We start from the raw sequence: 17,009 nt of genomic DNA, 5'->3' as shown, positions 1-17,009 counted from the left end.
GTACTTTCCCCTGGTGTGAGGGAGCCAGTAATAGAAAATGTACCTGCAGAGGGTGGGCAGTCCAAGGCCTAGCCCCTGATCATATACAGCATGGAATTTTACAAAGTCCCTGCTTTCCTCTCCACAGCCTCGTTTCCTTTCACCTTCCATAAAGTGTACAGAAATTTTACCTTCATATCACCCATTTGGTTATTTAATTATAAGAGAATTTCCCTCCTTCCCCCACTGCTAATTACAAAGTTCCGTAAAGCTCAGATAATAGTACAAAACAATCATCATACTGGTGGAACAAGAAGTCATGTCCGAGGTAAGCAGGCCTATTTAATACACAGATCCTGAGTTTGATAAACTCCACTGTGTACTCAGGGATAAAGTCTAGGGGGAAAAAGGAAACAGATTTAAAAAATTGACATTTAAACAGCTGGCTGGCTCTTACTTTCATGTCATCCAGGTTGGGAGGCAGATGCCCCACTTTCCCCCCTGGGGCACTGCTGTTCTGTCGCATCAGTCCCCCTGAACCCAGGGATGCAGTGACAGCGCTGGCATTGGCTGCAACCGAGGAAATATTCCGACCAGGGTGAGCACTAGCGCCGCTGCTCATCTGTGTATCTCCTGATGGCCTGTGGAGGGGTAAGGGGAAGGCAAACAAGCTATGGTCAGAAGAGACAGAGTTCAGCATTTATTTCCAGCAGTGCCCTGGTGAGGAATGTGAAGCAAGCGATGTGTCTAACAGGGAGTTGAGGGCATTCCCCTAGGTGCCAGTAGCATATGTACAGTAGAACCCTTTGGCAATAAGCTCCTGTTTTTCATTTTTAAAATAGTCTGTGCCATAAAACAAGAGCAAGTTTACATCAGGCACATCTAAAACAGAATGAGAAACCCGTGATATAGAGAGCTTGTATTACTTAAATCTCACACTTTGGGTAAAATTATAAACTGTGTTTTTGTAGAAGTGATATAATACACTGTGCTACAAATGAAAAGCCTTTGGTAAACAGATGTTTCTACTGACGTCTCTTCATAGCGATACAAGTCATTATAAAAAGACAACCCATGGACTGTTTGTGCATGGCTGGTTCTGTCACTTCAAGCTCATAACGGCCCAGTATTGGCTAAAATCATGATTATAAATACTCCACTACTGAACATAAAAAAGTGGAGTACGAGAATCAGCAGTTTTTCTGCAACAGAAAAACAATAACTGTTTATTATAGTTATAAAGTGATGTGAATAGAAGTACTATATAAAAATACAATTAGATCACTAGACAGTTGGAAGATATTACACAATGATGGGGAAAAAAATGAGATCTAAACAAGTTTGCTTACTTTAAAAGGTGTTTCTCATAGATAGCAGGAGAATTAGCTATTACATGTGGGTGATGTCATCTGGCGGCACGAACGGGGAGACAGCGGCTCATTCAAATTGATGCCTGAACAATCATATACTCCGAGAGAAATTCAGATTGAACTTCCTCAGCACAATCCGGATGTAAGCCTTGGATTGAAAGGATGGATACGTTCACATATGTATCCACCATTCACACAGGTGCTACCTACGCTTCCCACTATCAGTAGAGTACTCCCGATTAGCCTTTTGTCAGCTGCTATAGTCTTTATGAAATGTCTAGAGGAAGTATCAGAAATAGAAAAGCAGAGCATTTTAAGACATTGGGACTGGTTCTATTGCTCGCTGCTGGAGAAGCGATCAACTTCCAGTCAAAGCTGTTGTAAATGAGATGGATCCGGATAGAGCGCAGAACAATGTGGGAGGGATGGAAACTGGGAGAAAAGCAACTTGTACCCAAATTTCACAATATGGAAGATGCAGGGGTCTTTGCTAATCTGATGCCACTCCTCTACAAAATGTTGGACTCTTCCCCCTACTGGGAGTCAGAAATGGATTGTTCAGAGGCTGGGCCTGTTGTGACATTTTCTGCTGAAGGTGTTCTCTTTGCAGAGGCCTGGCTAGAAGGAGCTGTTGATACTGAGCCATAATGGGCATTTTGGTCCTTTATCTAAGTGACTGCCTCCCAGAGCTTTTCACTGATAGGATTGCTCCCTAAGCAGGGGAACACCACCAGTTTTTCATGGATTTTCTCTCGGTAACTTGCTCAAAGCCATGCCATACATCGAGATTCAATAGAGGCGGAGGAGGTATGGGTAAATGAATCTAAGGATTTGTATACTGGTTGGAGTAGATGGTGAATGGCTTTTTCTGCATCCAGAAGTGGTTGTGGATAGTAACTGCCTTGTTCCATGAAAGGTAAGAAAGGCTTCAACTTTTCAAGGTAACCATGAATATACTGCACCATGGGTACTGGCCAGTTACTTATAACCTGGATTGGCCACTGCTGGAAACAAGATGCTAGGCTTGATGGACCCTCGGTTTGACCCGATAAGGCAACTTCTTTATGTTCTTAACTGGTGGATGATAATGCGTGCAGATAGCATTATTGTACTTTGAAAAATCTTCTTCTTAAAGCTAGTCAGGCGCTTCTCACTGGTATTTCCATGTTCTCTAACTCTATTTATTATTAAGGGTTTTTTTTTCACTGCCAAAAATTTTATTTACATACTTTTTGTCCCTCCCTTCCCCCTTTGTTAGGTATCTATGCAAACCGCACAGATTCTCAACTTGTTCATCTAGCGGATTTTGGCGTGGCGCCTCTGCCTAATCTTCATTGTTTTCTTGACCTGGAGAATCATCGCGGAGGCTTTACAGCTCAGGTCTGACACTTCTTATAATGTAAGCAGGTTAAATTCTTTTGGCATTCTCTTTAATAATTTTCATAATGTTAGATATGATCATATTTCACTTATGTCTTCCACTTTGTCATTTCTTCTTTCTCCCTCTTTATTCCAGGATCTTTATGTAACTTCATCTGATAAGATACTCTTTCTACCCTCTTTACTGGTTGTCCATACATCATCCATTACAGGTCTTTTATTTGATTGATAATTTCTTTGTCTTTCCAACAATTCATACAGATTTGCATGAAAATCTAATTTTAATTCAGTTGCATATTCCCCCATATGTTCTCCATTTGTCTTGCTTTCTTGCATGACTCCACCCATGCATTCGATATAATTTGTATTTCTTAGGCACGTACCTTCTATATTAAATCCTGCTAATTCAAGATTATATACACTTTCCCTTGGCCTCACAGGAAATATTTTCATTTTCTAATCTAAATTACAATTTAAATTAAATCACATTCTAATCTCTATGTTAAACATTTTTAATGAATTTTCTCGTGTTATTATCGGCACTCCTCCTTTTAGGTCTAGCCTTATTTATATGCACAATTTATTTATATGTTTATTTACATGTTTATATGTTTACTTATTTATGTGTCTTTCTGTTTTGGTATGCATACCATGTATATGTCTCCTGCTGCTTGCTTTTTTGTGGTTTTGTATCAAATTACTCTTTCTTTTTATTTGATTTCAACTGACAGAATATATTCTACATTCCTAAAGTCAGCCTTTGTCCCACCCAATGCAGCTCTGTGAAACACAGTCCTGTCGGGGGACTGAATTCGTTAACATCTATCTAGGCAACTGTTTTATATAAAACTTTTTAGCACTATATAAAAAAAATTATTCTCAATTAAAATTATTTCAAGTTTTAATGTATTTTGAATGATATTCACCCTGTCAAAAATTTTTGACACATTGGCTTTACCAACAAGCCACTCTAAGAGTTATCGCAGCACACTAGTATTTTGTTGCTAGACACTTCATCCAAGCCTAAAGGTATTGGGTTGCAAACCCAGGTCTCCAGTGGTGAAAAGGGCGAACAAGGAGGGCCTTCCGGTTGACTTGGAGGAGGAGCAACCTGGTCTAACACATCTGAACTATTAGAATCCTCCACAATGGATGATGAAGAACCCCTGACTAAGGGCTCCAAGGATAAGTTCATCCCCTACAGGTGATATTGGAACTTCAGTCAGTTATCACCGTAGCAATAGTAGAAATGAGAGGCTAGGACATTCCTTCCGTCTCTTAGTTCAGAGAGGTTAAGAAACTCCTCACCAAGTCTGCGATTTGGTCGAGCAAACGATGTGTCCTATGGCCTGGCGTAGATGGCAGTAGATCTTCCGAGACCAGGATAGGTTCCTGCATGAGAACAGGTGGCCTGTTAGAAGTAAGCAGCACTTTTGAGGTCTCCAAGGGAAGTCCTTCTGCCGCCAGTCTAGGTACGGTGAGTGCCTTGGTTATTGGCGACACAGGGGAAAGCCAATCCCTTCTCCTGCAAATTTAGGAGGGCTAGAGCTGTGTTTGCAAAGCAGCCCGATAAATCAACATCTGAGGTGGATGAATCCGTGGCTTCGATGGGGATAGTATGTTTGGACATCTTGGATGCTGAAACGTACGTTGAGGAATGTGGCACGGGTTCATGATATTGCGCCTGTTGCATAGCCCATGCCATGGATCCTTGTATTTTGCATCATAGGATTCTGTGATAGAAGATCCTGAGCACCATGTGATCTCAAGGTAGATGTATCAGTGTGCATCAAAAGCCCACGCTTCTGTGGTAACAGAGCATCAAGTATCGAGTGCATCAGTGCACTTTAGGTTCATTTGTCGAACCCATTAATGGGTTGTGCATCGAGCATCTCGATGTGTCCTGTGTCAAGCACCTTGATGCACCATGCATCGATTGCATTGGTGTAGGTGAGTCAGTGCAACATGCGTCACCGATACTGTTGGCGCTGATGATGGCCATGTTGATTGTGCTGGTGCACCCCACTTAGAATGTTTGTGCTTCTTCAACGCAGGCTGTGATTGTGCGTTGTCTTCAACATGGGGCGCTTGGTGGAACTCGACCCTGTGGCTTCAGCCTGACCAAATGGGTGTTTTTGAGAGGCTCTTGCTCAACTTTTCCTGGAGAGGCAGACGAGATTGCACTGTGGGACAAGGACCTACTGTGACTCCAGTGAGATTTATGCAGTTCCTCGATGTAACACACCCTGGAAGTCTGTGAACATGGGGACATCCATAGCAGTTCTTCTGGTCGTGACCTGGACCCAAGGCATTGGTAACAATTCGTGCACATCAGGGACATAATCTTATCTCAAATAACAACTTTTGAAACTGCTCTCCACAGTTGATTTCTTCTTCTGTCTGGACACAGTAGGAGAAAAGGCCACACTTCGGTGACATGATGGGGGGGGTTTTTGGAAGCACTGAAAAGTACTGTTGTTGGGCTGCAGAGGCAGCTTAAGAAGAAATGTAGAAAAAACATTAAAATGAAAAAGGTTTTAATGGTTTTATAGAAAAAATGTAGTAGAGATAGAACTCACTTCCGTGCTGTCCTCAGACAAAAAATGACCAAGGAGACTCATGAGGCAATGCCCGCATGGGAACTCCCATGCTCAGTAGAGCTTAAAACTCTATTGACTTAGGAAGACAAGTTCATTTGGTGCTGCCGGATGATGCCACCAACATGTAATGGAAAATCAACCTGCTTATTTGATGGAAAACCACCTGTATGCTTGTTTAAAGATCTACATAGAAATAGGATATAAACCTGTTGAATGCTTCTGGGTAAAAATAAAAGGAGAAAAGTACATGGATGATGTAGTGTTTGGGTCTTTCACAGGATCTGATGGTTATGGGAGATTTCATATCCAGACATCTATTCAGAAACCAACACAGCAGGAAGACATCTTCATGGTACAAAAGATTAAGAAACCAGCTAGAAAGGAGGCTTCTTCTATACTTGACCCTAACAGGAAGGTATTGTCTGAGAAGTTATCATAAAAAAGTACTGCAGGGTTCACAAATGAAACCTGATATGATAGGTTATTATTCTACCATATATGAACCTTCAAACAATCTGAAAGCACTTAAATGGCAATAATGTGCTGAGAAACAGGATGCTGGGCTTGATGGACCCTTGGTCTGACCCAGTATGGCATTTTCTTATGTTCTTATGTTCGAAAGTACATTTATAAACAACAGGCCTCCTGTTTGATGGATGCACAACTGGTTGGGTAAAGGAACTTGCAAGTATAATTATGTCAAGATGGGATGGGTTATCATGTTGGGATCCATAGAAGTTGGTCATGAGTCCAAACTATTCAATACTCTTGTAAACAAAATGAATAATGAAATAGATTACACACTAAAATCTATGGATACAAAGGTGAGAGGAATGGAAAATAGCTTGGAGGACAAGATAAAAATTCAGAAGTATCTTGGCACTTTGTGAAAAAAAAGATCAATAATAAAATGAAATACATCAAGAACAAATGCAAGGTATTACATTTAGGAAAGAAAAATCAAATGCAGAAATTTAAAAAGGAAAATGATTTGCAAAGCAGCTTATGCCAATGGGTTCTATGTCTCATGCCAATATATCTGATAGAAAGTACAGCATTGCATCCAACACTATGCTAAGGGACACTACAATAAAATTATTTGTTTCTTTATATAAAGTGTATTTTGAAGTTATAATAAAGAAAAATAAGGTAGAACAAAATGCTGCAGGTACTGTTCCAAAAGGGGAATAATCAGATTTCAAGATGCCGTACAACATAAATGCATTACAGCAAGTAGCAGCATAGTGCATGGATGTGATGTTATGAGTGGCTCCTCAAAACGTGAGCATACAGATAGTGGTTTGAAGAGAAGCAGCACATGAGCATGGTATTATAGCGAGCGACTCCATAGTAAGTGAACATGGAGATAGTGATATGATGGGCAGCAGTACATGTGGAACTGCTGGACATCATGTAGAGCAAGGGCCAAAAAGCTGTCCTGAGCTGTAGTGAGTCTCATACTTGGGTGGGGCAGGCAAGATGGTCTGGTAGTTATAATGCTGCTGCTGCTGGTTAAGGATCTGGAGTTGTAGAAAGAGCTGCTGCTGCTGCAGGATTTTGGCGTAGGAGGAATCCATGGGGAGAGCTCCTTTCTCCTGCTTTTGGTCTGGCGGGATGTACTGGTGGTACTTCAGCTTTTTCACTTTTGGCTTAGGCTCCTTTGCCTTCTTGCTGCGCTGTGACTTCTCGCTCGCCGACTTTGGTTGACTTTGCTGTGCCAAACAAGAAAAGCATTGAACAAAAGGACAAAAAGGACAGAGAACCAACTGCAAGCATAGAAGCTACCTTAAAAAAAAAACCAAACAAACTCTAAAAGGAGAAAAGTGCCTACTACAGTGTGCATGAGCAGGACAATTTTCAGTGTGCAGACTGCCTGCATGAAAAATGTCCTTCCCCAATGCAGCTAGAAGCACCTGTGTTGGTCTACAACATGTAAGTTTAGCTGAATTTGGAGGCATCATTTCCAGGGTATATTTAGGTTGGGGGGGGGGGGGGGGGGAGGAGATAATGCATGTTAATTCCATGAAAATTCCAGGTTAATTCCATGAAGATAATGCATGTTAATTCCATGAAAAACTACCCACAAAAAAGCAGGTGCAAATGTCTGCTGGGGACAAACGTTTCAAAGACAAAGTCTGGGCACACGTTTTTTTGGAAAATTGGTGCAAAGCGTGTGCGTAAAAAGTGCCGTGGAATTTGTCTCCATGCGGACAGTCCGAAAACTGTCCCCATATGACAATGCAAAAGTTAAATTCTTTCCTTTCTTCAGTTTACTTTTTATTGAACATTTATCAGCAAGTAGTAACATATCACTGCTTAATCATAACAACCTTCTGTAAGATCCATATAATCACAGACAACCCAATTAGCCACTGTAATGAAACTGCTCATAGATACATACAATGATATCACAAATCACAAAACTACAGCCACATTCATTACCAATACACTGTGACCTTCTTAAAGGACATCACAATAATCAGAGCTATGTAGTATTGGAATATATGATGGCTAATATAGTGTTATTCTCGAACAGTACGATAATCTTTTAATCATAGCTCCGCACCCCTCCCTGTCCCAAATTCTTTCCTTTCTAACCTCACATTAAAATTTCACTGAGCAGCAAAGAGAAATGTTTCTACCTTATGTCATTGATAACATACACTTTGGTGCAATCTCGTCAGAATAAAGTTAGTGAAATAACTGCACTTTAACGTGGCCCGCATCTGCATCTTCTTCTGCAGTCTGTCAACAATACATTGTGGGGCAGTGCTTATGAACCTTACTCCTAATTTCAGCCCAAATGAGATTCCTCTCCCATACTATTTGGTTGTCTAGCCAAGAGCATCATGTTTAGAAACCAAGAGGTCTGGGTATGCAGATTTCTGACACACAACCTGACCAAGTTTGCATGAAATTGTATTTTTTGTTTTTTAATTAAAGTTCTGCACATGCCACATACTGGTCAGCACTTTGGAAGTCTGTACAGCAGGTAGCAGCCACATGCCATTATGCCATGCATCCCTACATCGGTGCACATTAAAGGGGCACTGATGTTTGAGCTCTCGCCCCCTTAACGTGCGCCGATCCACCTCTCCGGGATGCCCATGGCAAAATACAAAATGGGCTGCCGCAGTAAAAAAGAGGCGCTAGGGAAAATTGCTTGCCCCTAGCGCCTTCTCGGCAATGGGCACCCAGGAGAGGAGGCTGTCAGACATTTAGGCAAACGGGCGCTCAATTTTAGAGCATCACTTTTCCTAACCTGTGAATAGCCACAGGTTAGGAAAATGGCTGCTCATTAATTTCCTAAACTTACACCAGCACCCTTTTTTTTTTTTCAGGACATTATTAAGTCTGAGGAAGTACAGAAAAATTTTGGGCTCCCCCAAATTAATGCCTGCTCCAGAGAGGCGTTAATTTTGGCGAGTAAAAATGTGCGCCTCGGGCGCATGTTTTTTTCTTTGCATGGGGGGGGGAATAGATAATAGCCTCATCAATATGCATTTGCATGTGACGAGCGCTATTATCTAAGCATGTTTTGGACGCACTAACCTCCATCTGCATTGGGGTTATGGACACATGCCCAAAACGCGTGTCCAATCGCAGGTTGAGCCAAGCGCTGCAATCAGCATATGGTATAGCATCGGCATGAGAGAGAATACAAGTGCTAATGAGATGCACTTTGGGGATCTGGTTTTATCCCTTCCTTCAGACTCAGCCTGTAACTTTGCAAGTTTCAGTGTCACCATGAAAGCTGTCTTTTTTCAAATAAATTTATCACTGCTATGTTGGATGAGCATTGGAAGGCAGTTTTTATGATCGTTCTCCTGAGGCATTCTCTAATGGTAGGAGACCAGTGTTTGAAGAAATGTTGATTGAGGGGTTTTTGGTTTTTTTTTTTTTTAAACAAACGCAGTAGTAGTATTATTTGCTTTAATTCATTCAGCAGCTCCCCTTAGAATTCCTCTGCTCTGGAAGAAGTCATATTGGCAAGTAGCACAAATAGTCACTATCAATATCATCACACAGGAAACCATACACATTGTAGCCAATAGATCCATGAAGTGTGTGTGATTCTCTCTGTGCCATCACTGCCAGGATAGACCAGTGGGTTGTCAGCATGTGTGATATAAAAAGTGACACACATGCCAAAGTGGTTAAGCACAGGAAAGTTGAAGGAGTAAGGAGATAAATAAGAACTTAAAAATAAAATTGTCAATTATAGGTAGAACATTTGATGTAACTGCTCAGACATTTCTGACACACTCTAAGTCAACACTTGGAGAAAATTATTTTACCTTAATGAGTGTTGGAAGGGGCTTGATGGGGATCAAGGCGCTGTTGATGAGGTTTGAGTGCTGCTGATCCAACTCAGGGGGCAGAAGCAGCTCAGGGAGATCCAAATTGAGCTGTGATTGAGACACAATCTGAAGGACGGAGAACAGATTAAAGCAAAAAGCCAGCACAGTGTTCAGAGTCAAGGGTAAACAAAAAAAAATGTAATGCTAAAACTGAAATAATTATAATCTTAAATAGAAGGAACAACATCTGCTGAGGCCTGCAACCTAAATGGATATCCTAGCATATGGTTATGGGTCAGGTTCAGACACTGTAAAGCAGAGTTGTCTACCTGTGACAAGTGTTCTGAGCACAGTAGGATGTCAGTTATCACTTGCGAAACATATCAAAGTTTCTAAAACTTTGACTCTGCCACACTGAGCATGCCCACACTTGCCATTATGCCACACATCCATGCGGGGGGCCCCTTAATCTTATATATTAGCAGACAACACAAAAGCAACTTCAAGGGGAGGTGAGCGGGTTTTGCGAGAACTACATTGTGCAGTCCTCAGAGAAAACCTGTTACAGGTAAGTGCTTTCTCCAAGGACAATCAGGATGGCAGTCCTCACACTTGGAATCCCTAACTACAGGCTGCCCCCAATGAAGAAAGGGGAAACAAATGTCAACAGGAATAACAATATGTTTGCTGCTAACAAGTCTTTTTTTCAATTTAACAACCTATGACGTGTAGCCTGGAAAAGGCCCTAGAAGGGAAGAGAGGTGGGTTCTACACCTCAAACAAAAATCAGAGGACACACTGGCCAAACTTATAGTCGTGCTGGCCATTCTGTCCAAAATTAGTGAGATGTGAATGAGTCAAGAGAACTCCATGTCACAACCTTACAGATCTCCTCCATGGCAACTGATCGCAGGTGAGCCACAGACACTGCCATGGCCCAGACAGCATGAGTCTTGACATGGCCAACCAGATTCAAGCCCACCTGAGCATAACAGGAGATGCAATTTGCTAGCCAATTAGATAAAATCTAAAATCTGGCTACTCTTCTGTTGGTATCAAAAGAAACAAAAAGCTGGGTAGTCATTTTGATGGGATTCAGTCCACTTCAGGTAGAAGGTCAAGGCTCTCTTGCAGTCCAAACTGTGCAGACCTTGTTCACCTTGGTGGATATGTGGCCTAGAAAATAATGTTGGGAAAATGACTGACTGGTTAAGATAGAAATCAGACATCACCTTAGGGAAGAACTTCGCAGTTGTGCAAGACCACCCTAACATGATAAAACGTGATATAAGGTGGATAAGTTACTAGGATCCTGGAGCTCACCGAATATATGCACTGAAGTGAGTGCCACCAAAAATACAGGTCAGGTCAGGTACTTCAGGTCACAGGAGCACAGTGGCTCAAAGGGAACTTTAATCAGCTGGAACAGAACAAAGATGAGGTCCCAAGACATAGTGGGAGGCCTGATGAGAGACTTCAGATGAAGCAGGCCCTGCATAAACTGAACAACTAAAAGTTGTACAGAGATGGATTTGCCTTCTATACAGTGATGGTAGGCACCAACTGCACTCTCAGTTGATCTTAATGCCAGACTATGACAGATGTAAAAGCTAATCAAGCAGTTTTTGTGTGGAGGATGAGGAAGATCTAAGTCTTTATGTTCACACCACAAAGCAAATCTCTTCCACTTAAATCCAAAGGACTTTCTAGTGGAATCTTTTCTTGAAACAAAAAACTTGAGAGACATCCTCTGAGAGATCAAGGGGTTGCATGGTCAACCTCTCAACATCCAAGAGGTGAGCACCAGGGATGTGATATTGGGATGACGCAACTTGCCTTGAGCCTGAGTAATGAGATCTGTGGAAGTCCCCAGTCTGATTGGTTCCCTGTTGGACATCTCTCTTAGATGTAGGAACCAGATCTGTCCTGCCCAAAAAGGGAGCTATGAGTATCATAGTTCCCTACTCTTCTATGAGCTTCAACAGAGTCTTCCGACTAGCATAATTAGAGGATAAATGTACAACAGACCCTTGCTTCAGTCTAGAACAAAGGTGTCAGACTAATTTGCTCTGCTCCCTCTTTCTGGAACAGAAGAGTGGGACCTTTCAGTTCTGAGGAGACACAAACAGATTATCCGTGGGTGTGTCCCACTGGCAGAATATCTGGTTTCCTATTCCCCAGTTGAGGGACCATTCGTGGGGTTCCAAGGACCAACTCAATCTGGCCACCAGGACATACTCCACCCCAGCTTGGAGAACCATGACCTGCGAGATGGCCCAGTCCCACATTTGGACAGCCTCCTGACACAGGAGGTACAATCCCATGCCTCCCTGCTTGTTGATGTAGTATATCACAACCTAACTGTCCGTTTGAACCAGGATGACCTAGTGGGACAACTGATCTCTGAAAGTTTTTAGAATGTACTGAATTGCCCTTAGTACTAGGAAAATTACCTGACAGAACTTTTTCTGAGCAGGCCAAAGACCATGGGTGCAGAGCCCCTCTACATGAACTTCCCAGTGCAGACTGGATGCATCCAATGTAAGGACAATTTGGATCAGAGAATTTTGAAAAGGGATGCCCCTGACTAGAATGGAATTGTCCTGCCACCAAGACAGGGAATCCTTAAGTGGTTGTGTGACATGGTTGCTGTCCCATAGCTCCTGAATGGCTTGCAACCATTGTGACCTCAGGATCCATTGGCTTCCTCATATGGAGGTGCCATGAGAGTGACAAGTACAGTTGATGCCAGAGGCCCAACAGCCTCAACATGTCCCATGCTAACATCTGCTGACTCATCTGGAACCCTTCCCCTGCGAACATCAGTGATAGCTCTTTGTTGTGGAAGGAAAGCTTTTACCTGAGTCATATTTAGCAGAGCTCCAATTGAATTGACAAGCTCAGATGAGACTAGGGGTAGTTGATAACGAACCCTAGTAACTCCAACACCTGGATGGTCATGTGCATCGATTCTGCTGCTCCCGCATGAGATGTACTCTTAACCAGCCAGTCGTTCAGGTAGGGATACACATGCATAGGTGCGCCGCCACCATGGCAAAGCATTTGGGGAAAACGCATGGGGCTGACACTAGACCTAACAGCAGCCTGTGATGCTGGAGCAGACATCTCCCATGAAGAATCAGATATTTTCTGTGACCAGGAAATATCTATATGTAGATGCAAGCATCCATTAGATTAAGAGAGCATAGCTAGTCCCTTTTTTGTAGAAAGGGATTCAAGGGAAAGCCTCCATTTTCTCTCTTGATAAACTTTATCAAGGCCCTTAAATGTAGGATGGGATGGAGTCCCCACTGTTTTCTTCAGAGTCAAAAAGTACTTGGATGAGAATGCCCACCCCTCTTTCCCCTGGTGAAAAGGGCTCAATCAACTACATTGGCCTGCAAGAGGGAGAAGAGCTCTTTTGCAGCAATTCCGTATTGCGAGTGATCTCAACTGGGGTCTGGGGGACGATTTATTAGGAGACCCATAAGATGTATTCTTTTGACAATGCTAAGGACCCATGTGTCTGAAGGTATAATGGGCCACTGGTTTATGTAAAACCACAGTCTGCCTCCAATTCTCTGGTATGGGTACTGAAATGCTGGCTTTGCTGTATGCAGTCCAGTCAAAACCCCATCCCAGGTGTTGAGTTGTTTTCTGGGGCTATGGGGCCCCCTGTTGCTGAGGATGGGACTGAGGGGATGGAGGATAGCGCCTCCTTGACTGGAAGAAGTGCCTCCTTCTGCCCAACTCTTGGATACCTTTCTAGAGGAGGCGGCTGGATCAGGAGTGTTAATGGAGAGCTGCTGGAGTGTTGCACAGTGTTCACAGATCTGTGTGACCGCCTCCTTCATTCTCTCTCTGATGAGATCCTCTCCTGTGCATGGCATATCAGTAGATCATTCCTGTACTTCTGCTCAGAGATCTGAGGCCCACAGCCAGGAAATTCTGTGAGCGCCAAGCCTCACAACAGATTCTTGAAGCCATCTTGAAAACAAAGGACAAGTGGACCAAGTGTTTTCCATACTCCAAAGCATTATCCACCAGTGACTGAAGGGCATCTTGCTGCTTTTGAGGAAGATGCTCAGCTACCCCCAGAATCTACTTCAGTGGGTCCTGCATGATTTGGCCCATGAAGAGCTGGTAGGAGGTTTTACGGGCATTGAGCATAACTCCGGGGAACACCTTCCTCCTAAGAGTGTTCCGGGGGCACTGAGGAATAAGTCTCAGTTTTCTTGGTTTTCTTGAGAGTAGACTCGACCATCATAAACTGGTGCAGCAGCTGTCTCTTGTAGAATCCTGGAACCTTCTGACTGAGATAAATCACATTTGCCGCCTTCTTGACAGGAGCCACGGAGAGGCGGGCTCTTCCACAACCTCGTCAGTACATCTTGAAGGATTTCATGGACTGGGACTGCCACAAACTCCTTAGGGGCTTTCACAGATTGAAGGATGTCCAGCATTTTCTTTCTGTTCTCATCCTCAATTTATAAAGTAAATAGAATGGACTCTGCACTTCTCCTGGCAAAACCTGTGAAGGTAAGGTCTTCAGGAGCTGACTTCCTTCTGTCTGATGGTGGAGAGGAGTCAGAGGGAAGAGCTGTTGATTCCTCTTCTTCAGAGGGCTCATTGGACTCATGGCCATAGCTTCTTGAGTATTCAGAGTCCGATTCACCTTTAGTCTGCTGGAGGAGAAGACTCTTGAGGCACTCAATCTTCACTCAGAGTTCCCATGGGAGATGTTCTTGGTTGTTTGGGCCTCGATCCCGAAGAGTCTTGACAGTCTAGGGAAGCTTGCTCCCCCGAGGAGCTGGAGATCAACAATTAGCATTGACCCTGAGTCTCCTTCCAGAATTGGCATCAATGCAGATGCCTCACCGCTGGGTAGCCAAAGGGAATTGAGCAGCGGCTGGAAGATAGGCCGTGCCTGTCCAGGGCCCTTCATGCTGCAGAACAGAGATCCTGCAGTGCCTTCTCCAATGCCTCGTGGATCTTCTTATCCAACTCCTCCTCAAATATAGCCGATGCCAACACCATCAGATAGAAGAGGTGGCTATATCCTCCTCAGAAGCAAGAGGGGTATCAATGGATGTCACCAGAACCGCTGGATGCTGTTGCAAGTCCTGGAATTTCTGAGAGGATGAACTCCCCTTGCTAAGGGACCACTTGGGGATGGGAAGGAGTTCCTTTGGCAGGCACTGGAGCATCCCTGCTTCTGGCATTGGGCATCAACAGAAAGAGATGCCGATGCTTCCTCTGCTTCCCTCTATGCCGGTGTCAAAGAGGCAGAATCCCATGCCTTCTTTGATTGGGAAGAGCCAGACAATGGCCCATCTTTGGGTTTCCTAATGGCTACCAGCAACAAAAGAACTGACAGCCCCCCTGATGACAATGACACTACCTCCACTGATGCAGCTCCAAGGTCCCTTAATGTTGATTCCTCTGATGGATCTTTCTTCTGGTGCCTGAAATGTTTTTCCATCAGTTCCAAACATGACCGGCAGTCCTTCTGGGTCATGGTCGCACATTTGAGATATCCACAGACATAATGCAATGCCCCAGGCACAGGATACATCTATCATGGGAATTCATGAGAGACACAGACCAGACATACTAGGAGCATCACTGTAACTGCTTGACATGTTTGACGGAAAAAGAACAAACAAAATCAAAATCAATGGCAGTGGTGGAACTGCTGGTACGCTGCTGTGGAACTGAGTTGAGAATGAAAACCTACAGAATGTTCGAAAATCCCAGCTAGGGAACTATCAGGAAAGACGATAATGGGGCCTTGTGCGAAATGAGTCTGTTGCCAGAAAAAAATCTCAAACACTTAGGTGCAGGAGCAGCGAGGCAAAAAACATGATTTGAGGGCTTCGTGGTAAAAGCAAGACTAAGAGGTCTCTGCGTCGCATAATGCATGTATGTGTATGCTCAGTGAATCTCAGGCAAAGTTCTAGAAACTTTGCCATAACTTTACCAGGCTGGGCTTCATCAGATGATGTCACCCCATGTGTTAGGACTGCCGTCTTGCTTGTCTTTGGAGAAAATGACTATTAGCCACCCTGCCCCTCCTCCAAAGGCAACACATCCACAGTTCTTTTTAATCTTGTTAAGTGAACTGAAATGTCTGTTCTTCTCTGTTTTAGGCAGAGTAAGACATGAAATGCACATGAAGTTTGCTTATATTTGACAGCATCATACATTCTTTCCTGTCATCCTGCCTCATTAGAAAACATTAGGAAAAATCCCTGTACTGTCATTGGCTACCAAAGGCTTGGGTCCATACTGGTAACCATGGCAACAGCTACGTATCTTTAGAATTCAGACCTTAGGGATCGGAGAGGATTAAGAAAAAGGAGATCCTCCACTATATCCTTTTCCACACAGATGAGTATTTGCATAAGTTCCCTACTGCTGATAGAGCTTTGTATGGGAAAGTCTAGCTTGCATAGCTAGATGACGACGAGCTTACTGATTCCTGCCTTTCTACAGTGGACAAAAGCACAACCTCCTCTCCTAGAGCTATAAGCCCTGGAAGAAAGATTAAAGTAATTAGGAAACACAAGGTCACAAGGTGGTATGTTTGTGGTCTTAGACCCCCCTATCCAAAAAAGGATTTAAAAAAAAAAAAAAAAAAAAATTACTTTGCACACAATGCAAGTTATAAGCAATATCATGACAGGATAAAGCAAAACAAAGTTAGATAAAAACTACACTAACATTCCAAACCAGTTGATCCAATTTAAAAAAAAAAAAAAAAAAAAAAAGGACTCTAAGAAAACAGAGTGAGTTTCAATGAGAGTTTCTCCCTATTGCCTCTCTAAGGGTGGGCATGATGAAGTTCTCTCTCCTGACCTATTGAAAATAGAAGCCAGCTGTGCTGAGGGAGAGGAATGGACCCCCATGAACCTTGTTTTCTAGTTGATTCATCATAGTAACCAAAAAATATATATGAATTTCCATCCCTTTGTTAGTAGTTTGTAATCCACATCCAAATCAAATCCAAATCCAGTTTATTTAATTACATACTTAACCAATTTCATGTTCTAAGCATGGAACAAGTAAATCAATAAAATATAAACTGAAAATAAAAATACAATTCTGTTGTCAAATGATAAAATAAGAACATAAGAAATTGCCATGCTGGGTCAGAACAAGGGTCTATGAATCCCAGCATCCTGTTTCCAACAAAGGCCAAACCAGGCCACAAGAACCTGGCAAGTACCCAAACACCAAGAAGATCCCATGCTACTGATGCCAGTAATAACAGAGGCTATTCCCTAAGTCAGCTTGATTAATAGCAGTTAACAGACTTCTCCTCCAAGAATTTATCCAAACCTTTTTTGAACCCAGCTACACTAATTGCACTAACCACA

The 17,009-nt window shown here is 42.9% G+C and overlaps 1 protein-coding gene across 8 annotated transcripts in view; it reads right to left on the bottom strand.

Moving 5' to 3' along the window:
- The window catches only part of MRTFA (myocardin related transcription factor A), a 308,975-nt gene that overhangs the window by 36,127 nt on the left and 255,839 nt on the right, over nt 1-17,009 (bottom strand). For all 8 annotated transcript variants that reach the window (XM_029590436.1, XM_029590438.1, XM_029590440.1 and 5 more), the window contains 3 exons: nt 9,628-9,756; nt 6,791-7,041; nt 437-620 (listed from right to left, as the gene is read on the bottom strand). In XM_029590436.1, the coding sequence (XP_029446296.1) occupies nt 437-620; nt 6,791-7,041; nt 9,628-9,756 (564 nt within the window). The remainder of the gene's footprint in view (nt 1-436; nt 621-6,790; nt 7,042-9,627; nt 9,757-17,009) is intronic.

This window comes from Rhinatrema bivittatum, chromosome 2, assembly GCF_901001135.1.
Source record: "Rhinatrema bivittatum chromosome 2, aRhiBiv1.1, whole genome shotgun sequence".
In the NCBI taxonomy this organism is placed as follows: domain Eukaryota; kingdom Metazoa; phylum Chordata; class Amphibia; order Gymnophiona; family Rhinatrematidae; genus Rhinatrema; species Rhinatrema bivittatum.
This window is presented reverse-complemented; position numbering and strand designations above follow the sequence as displayed.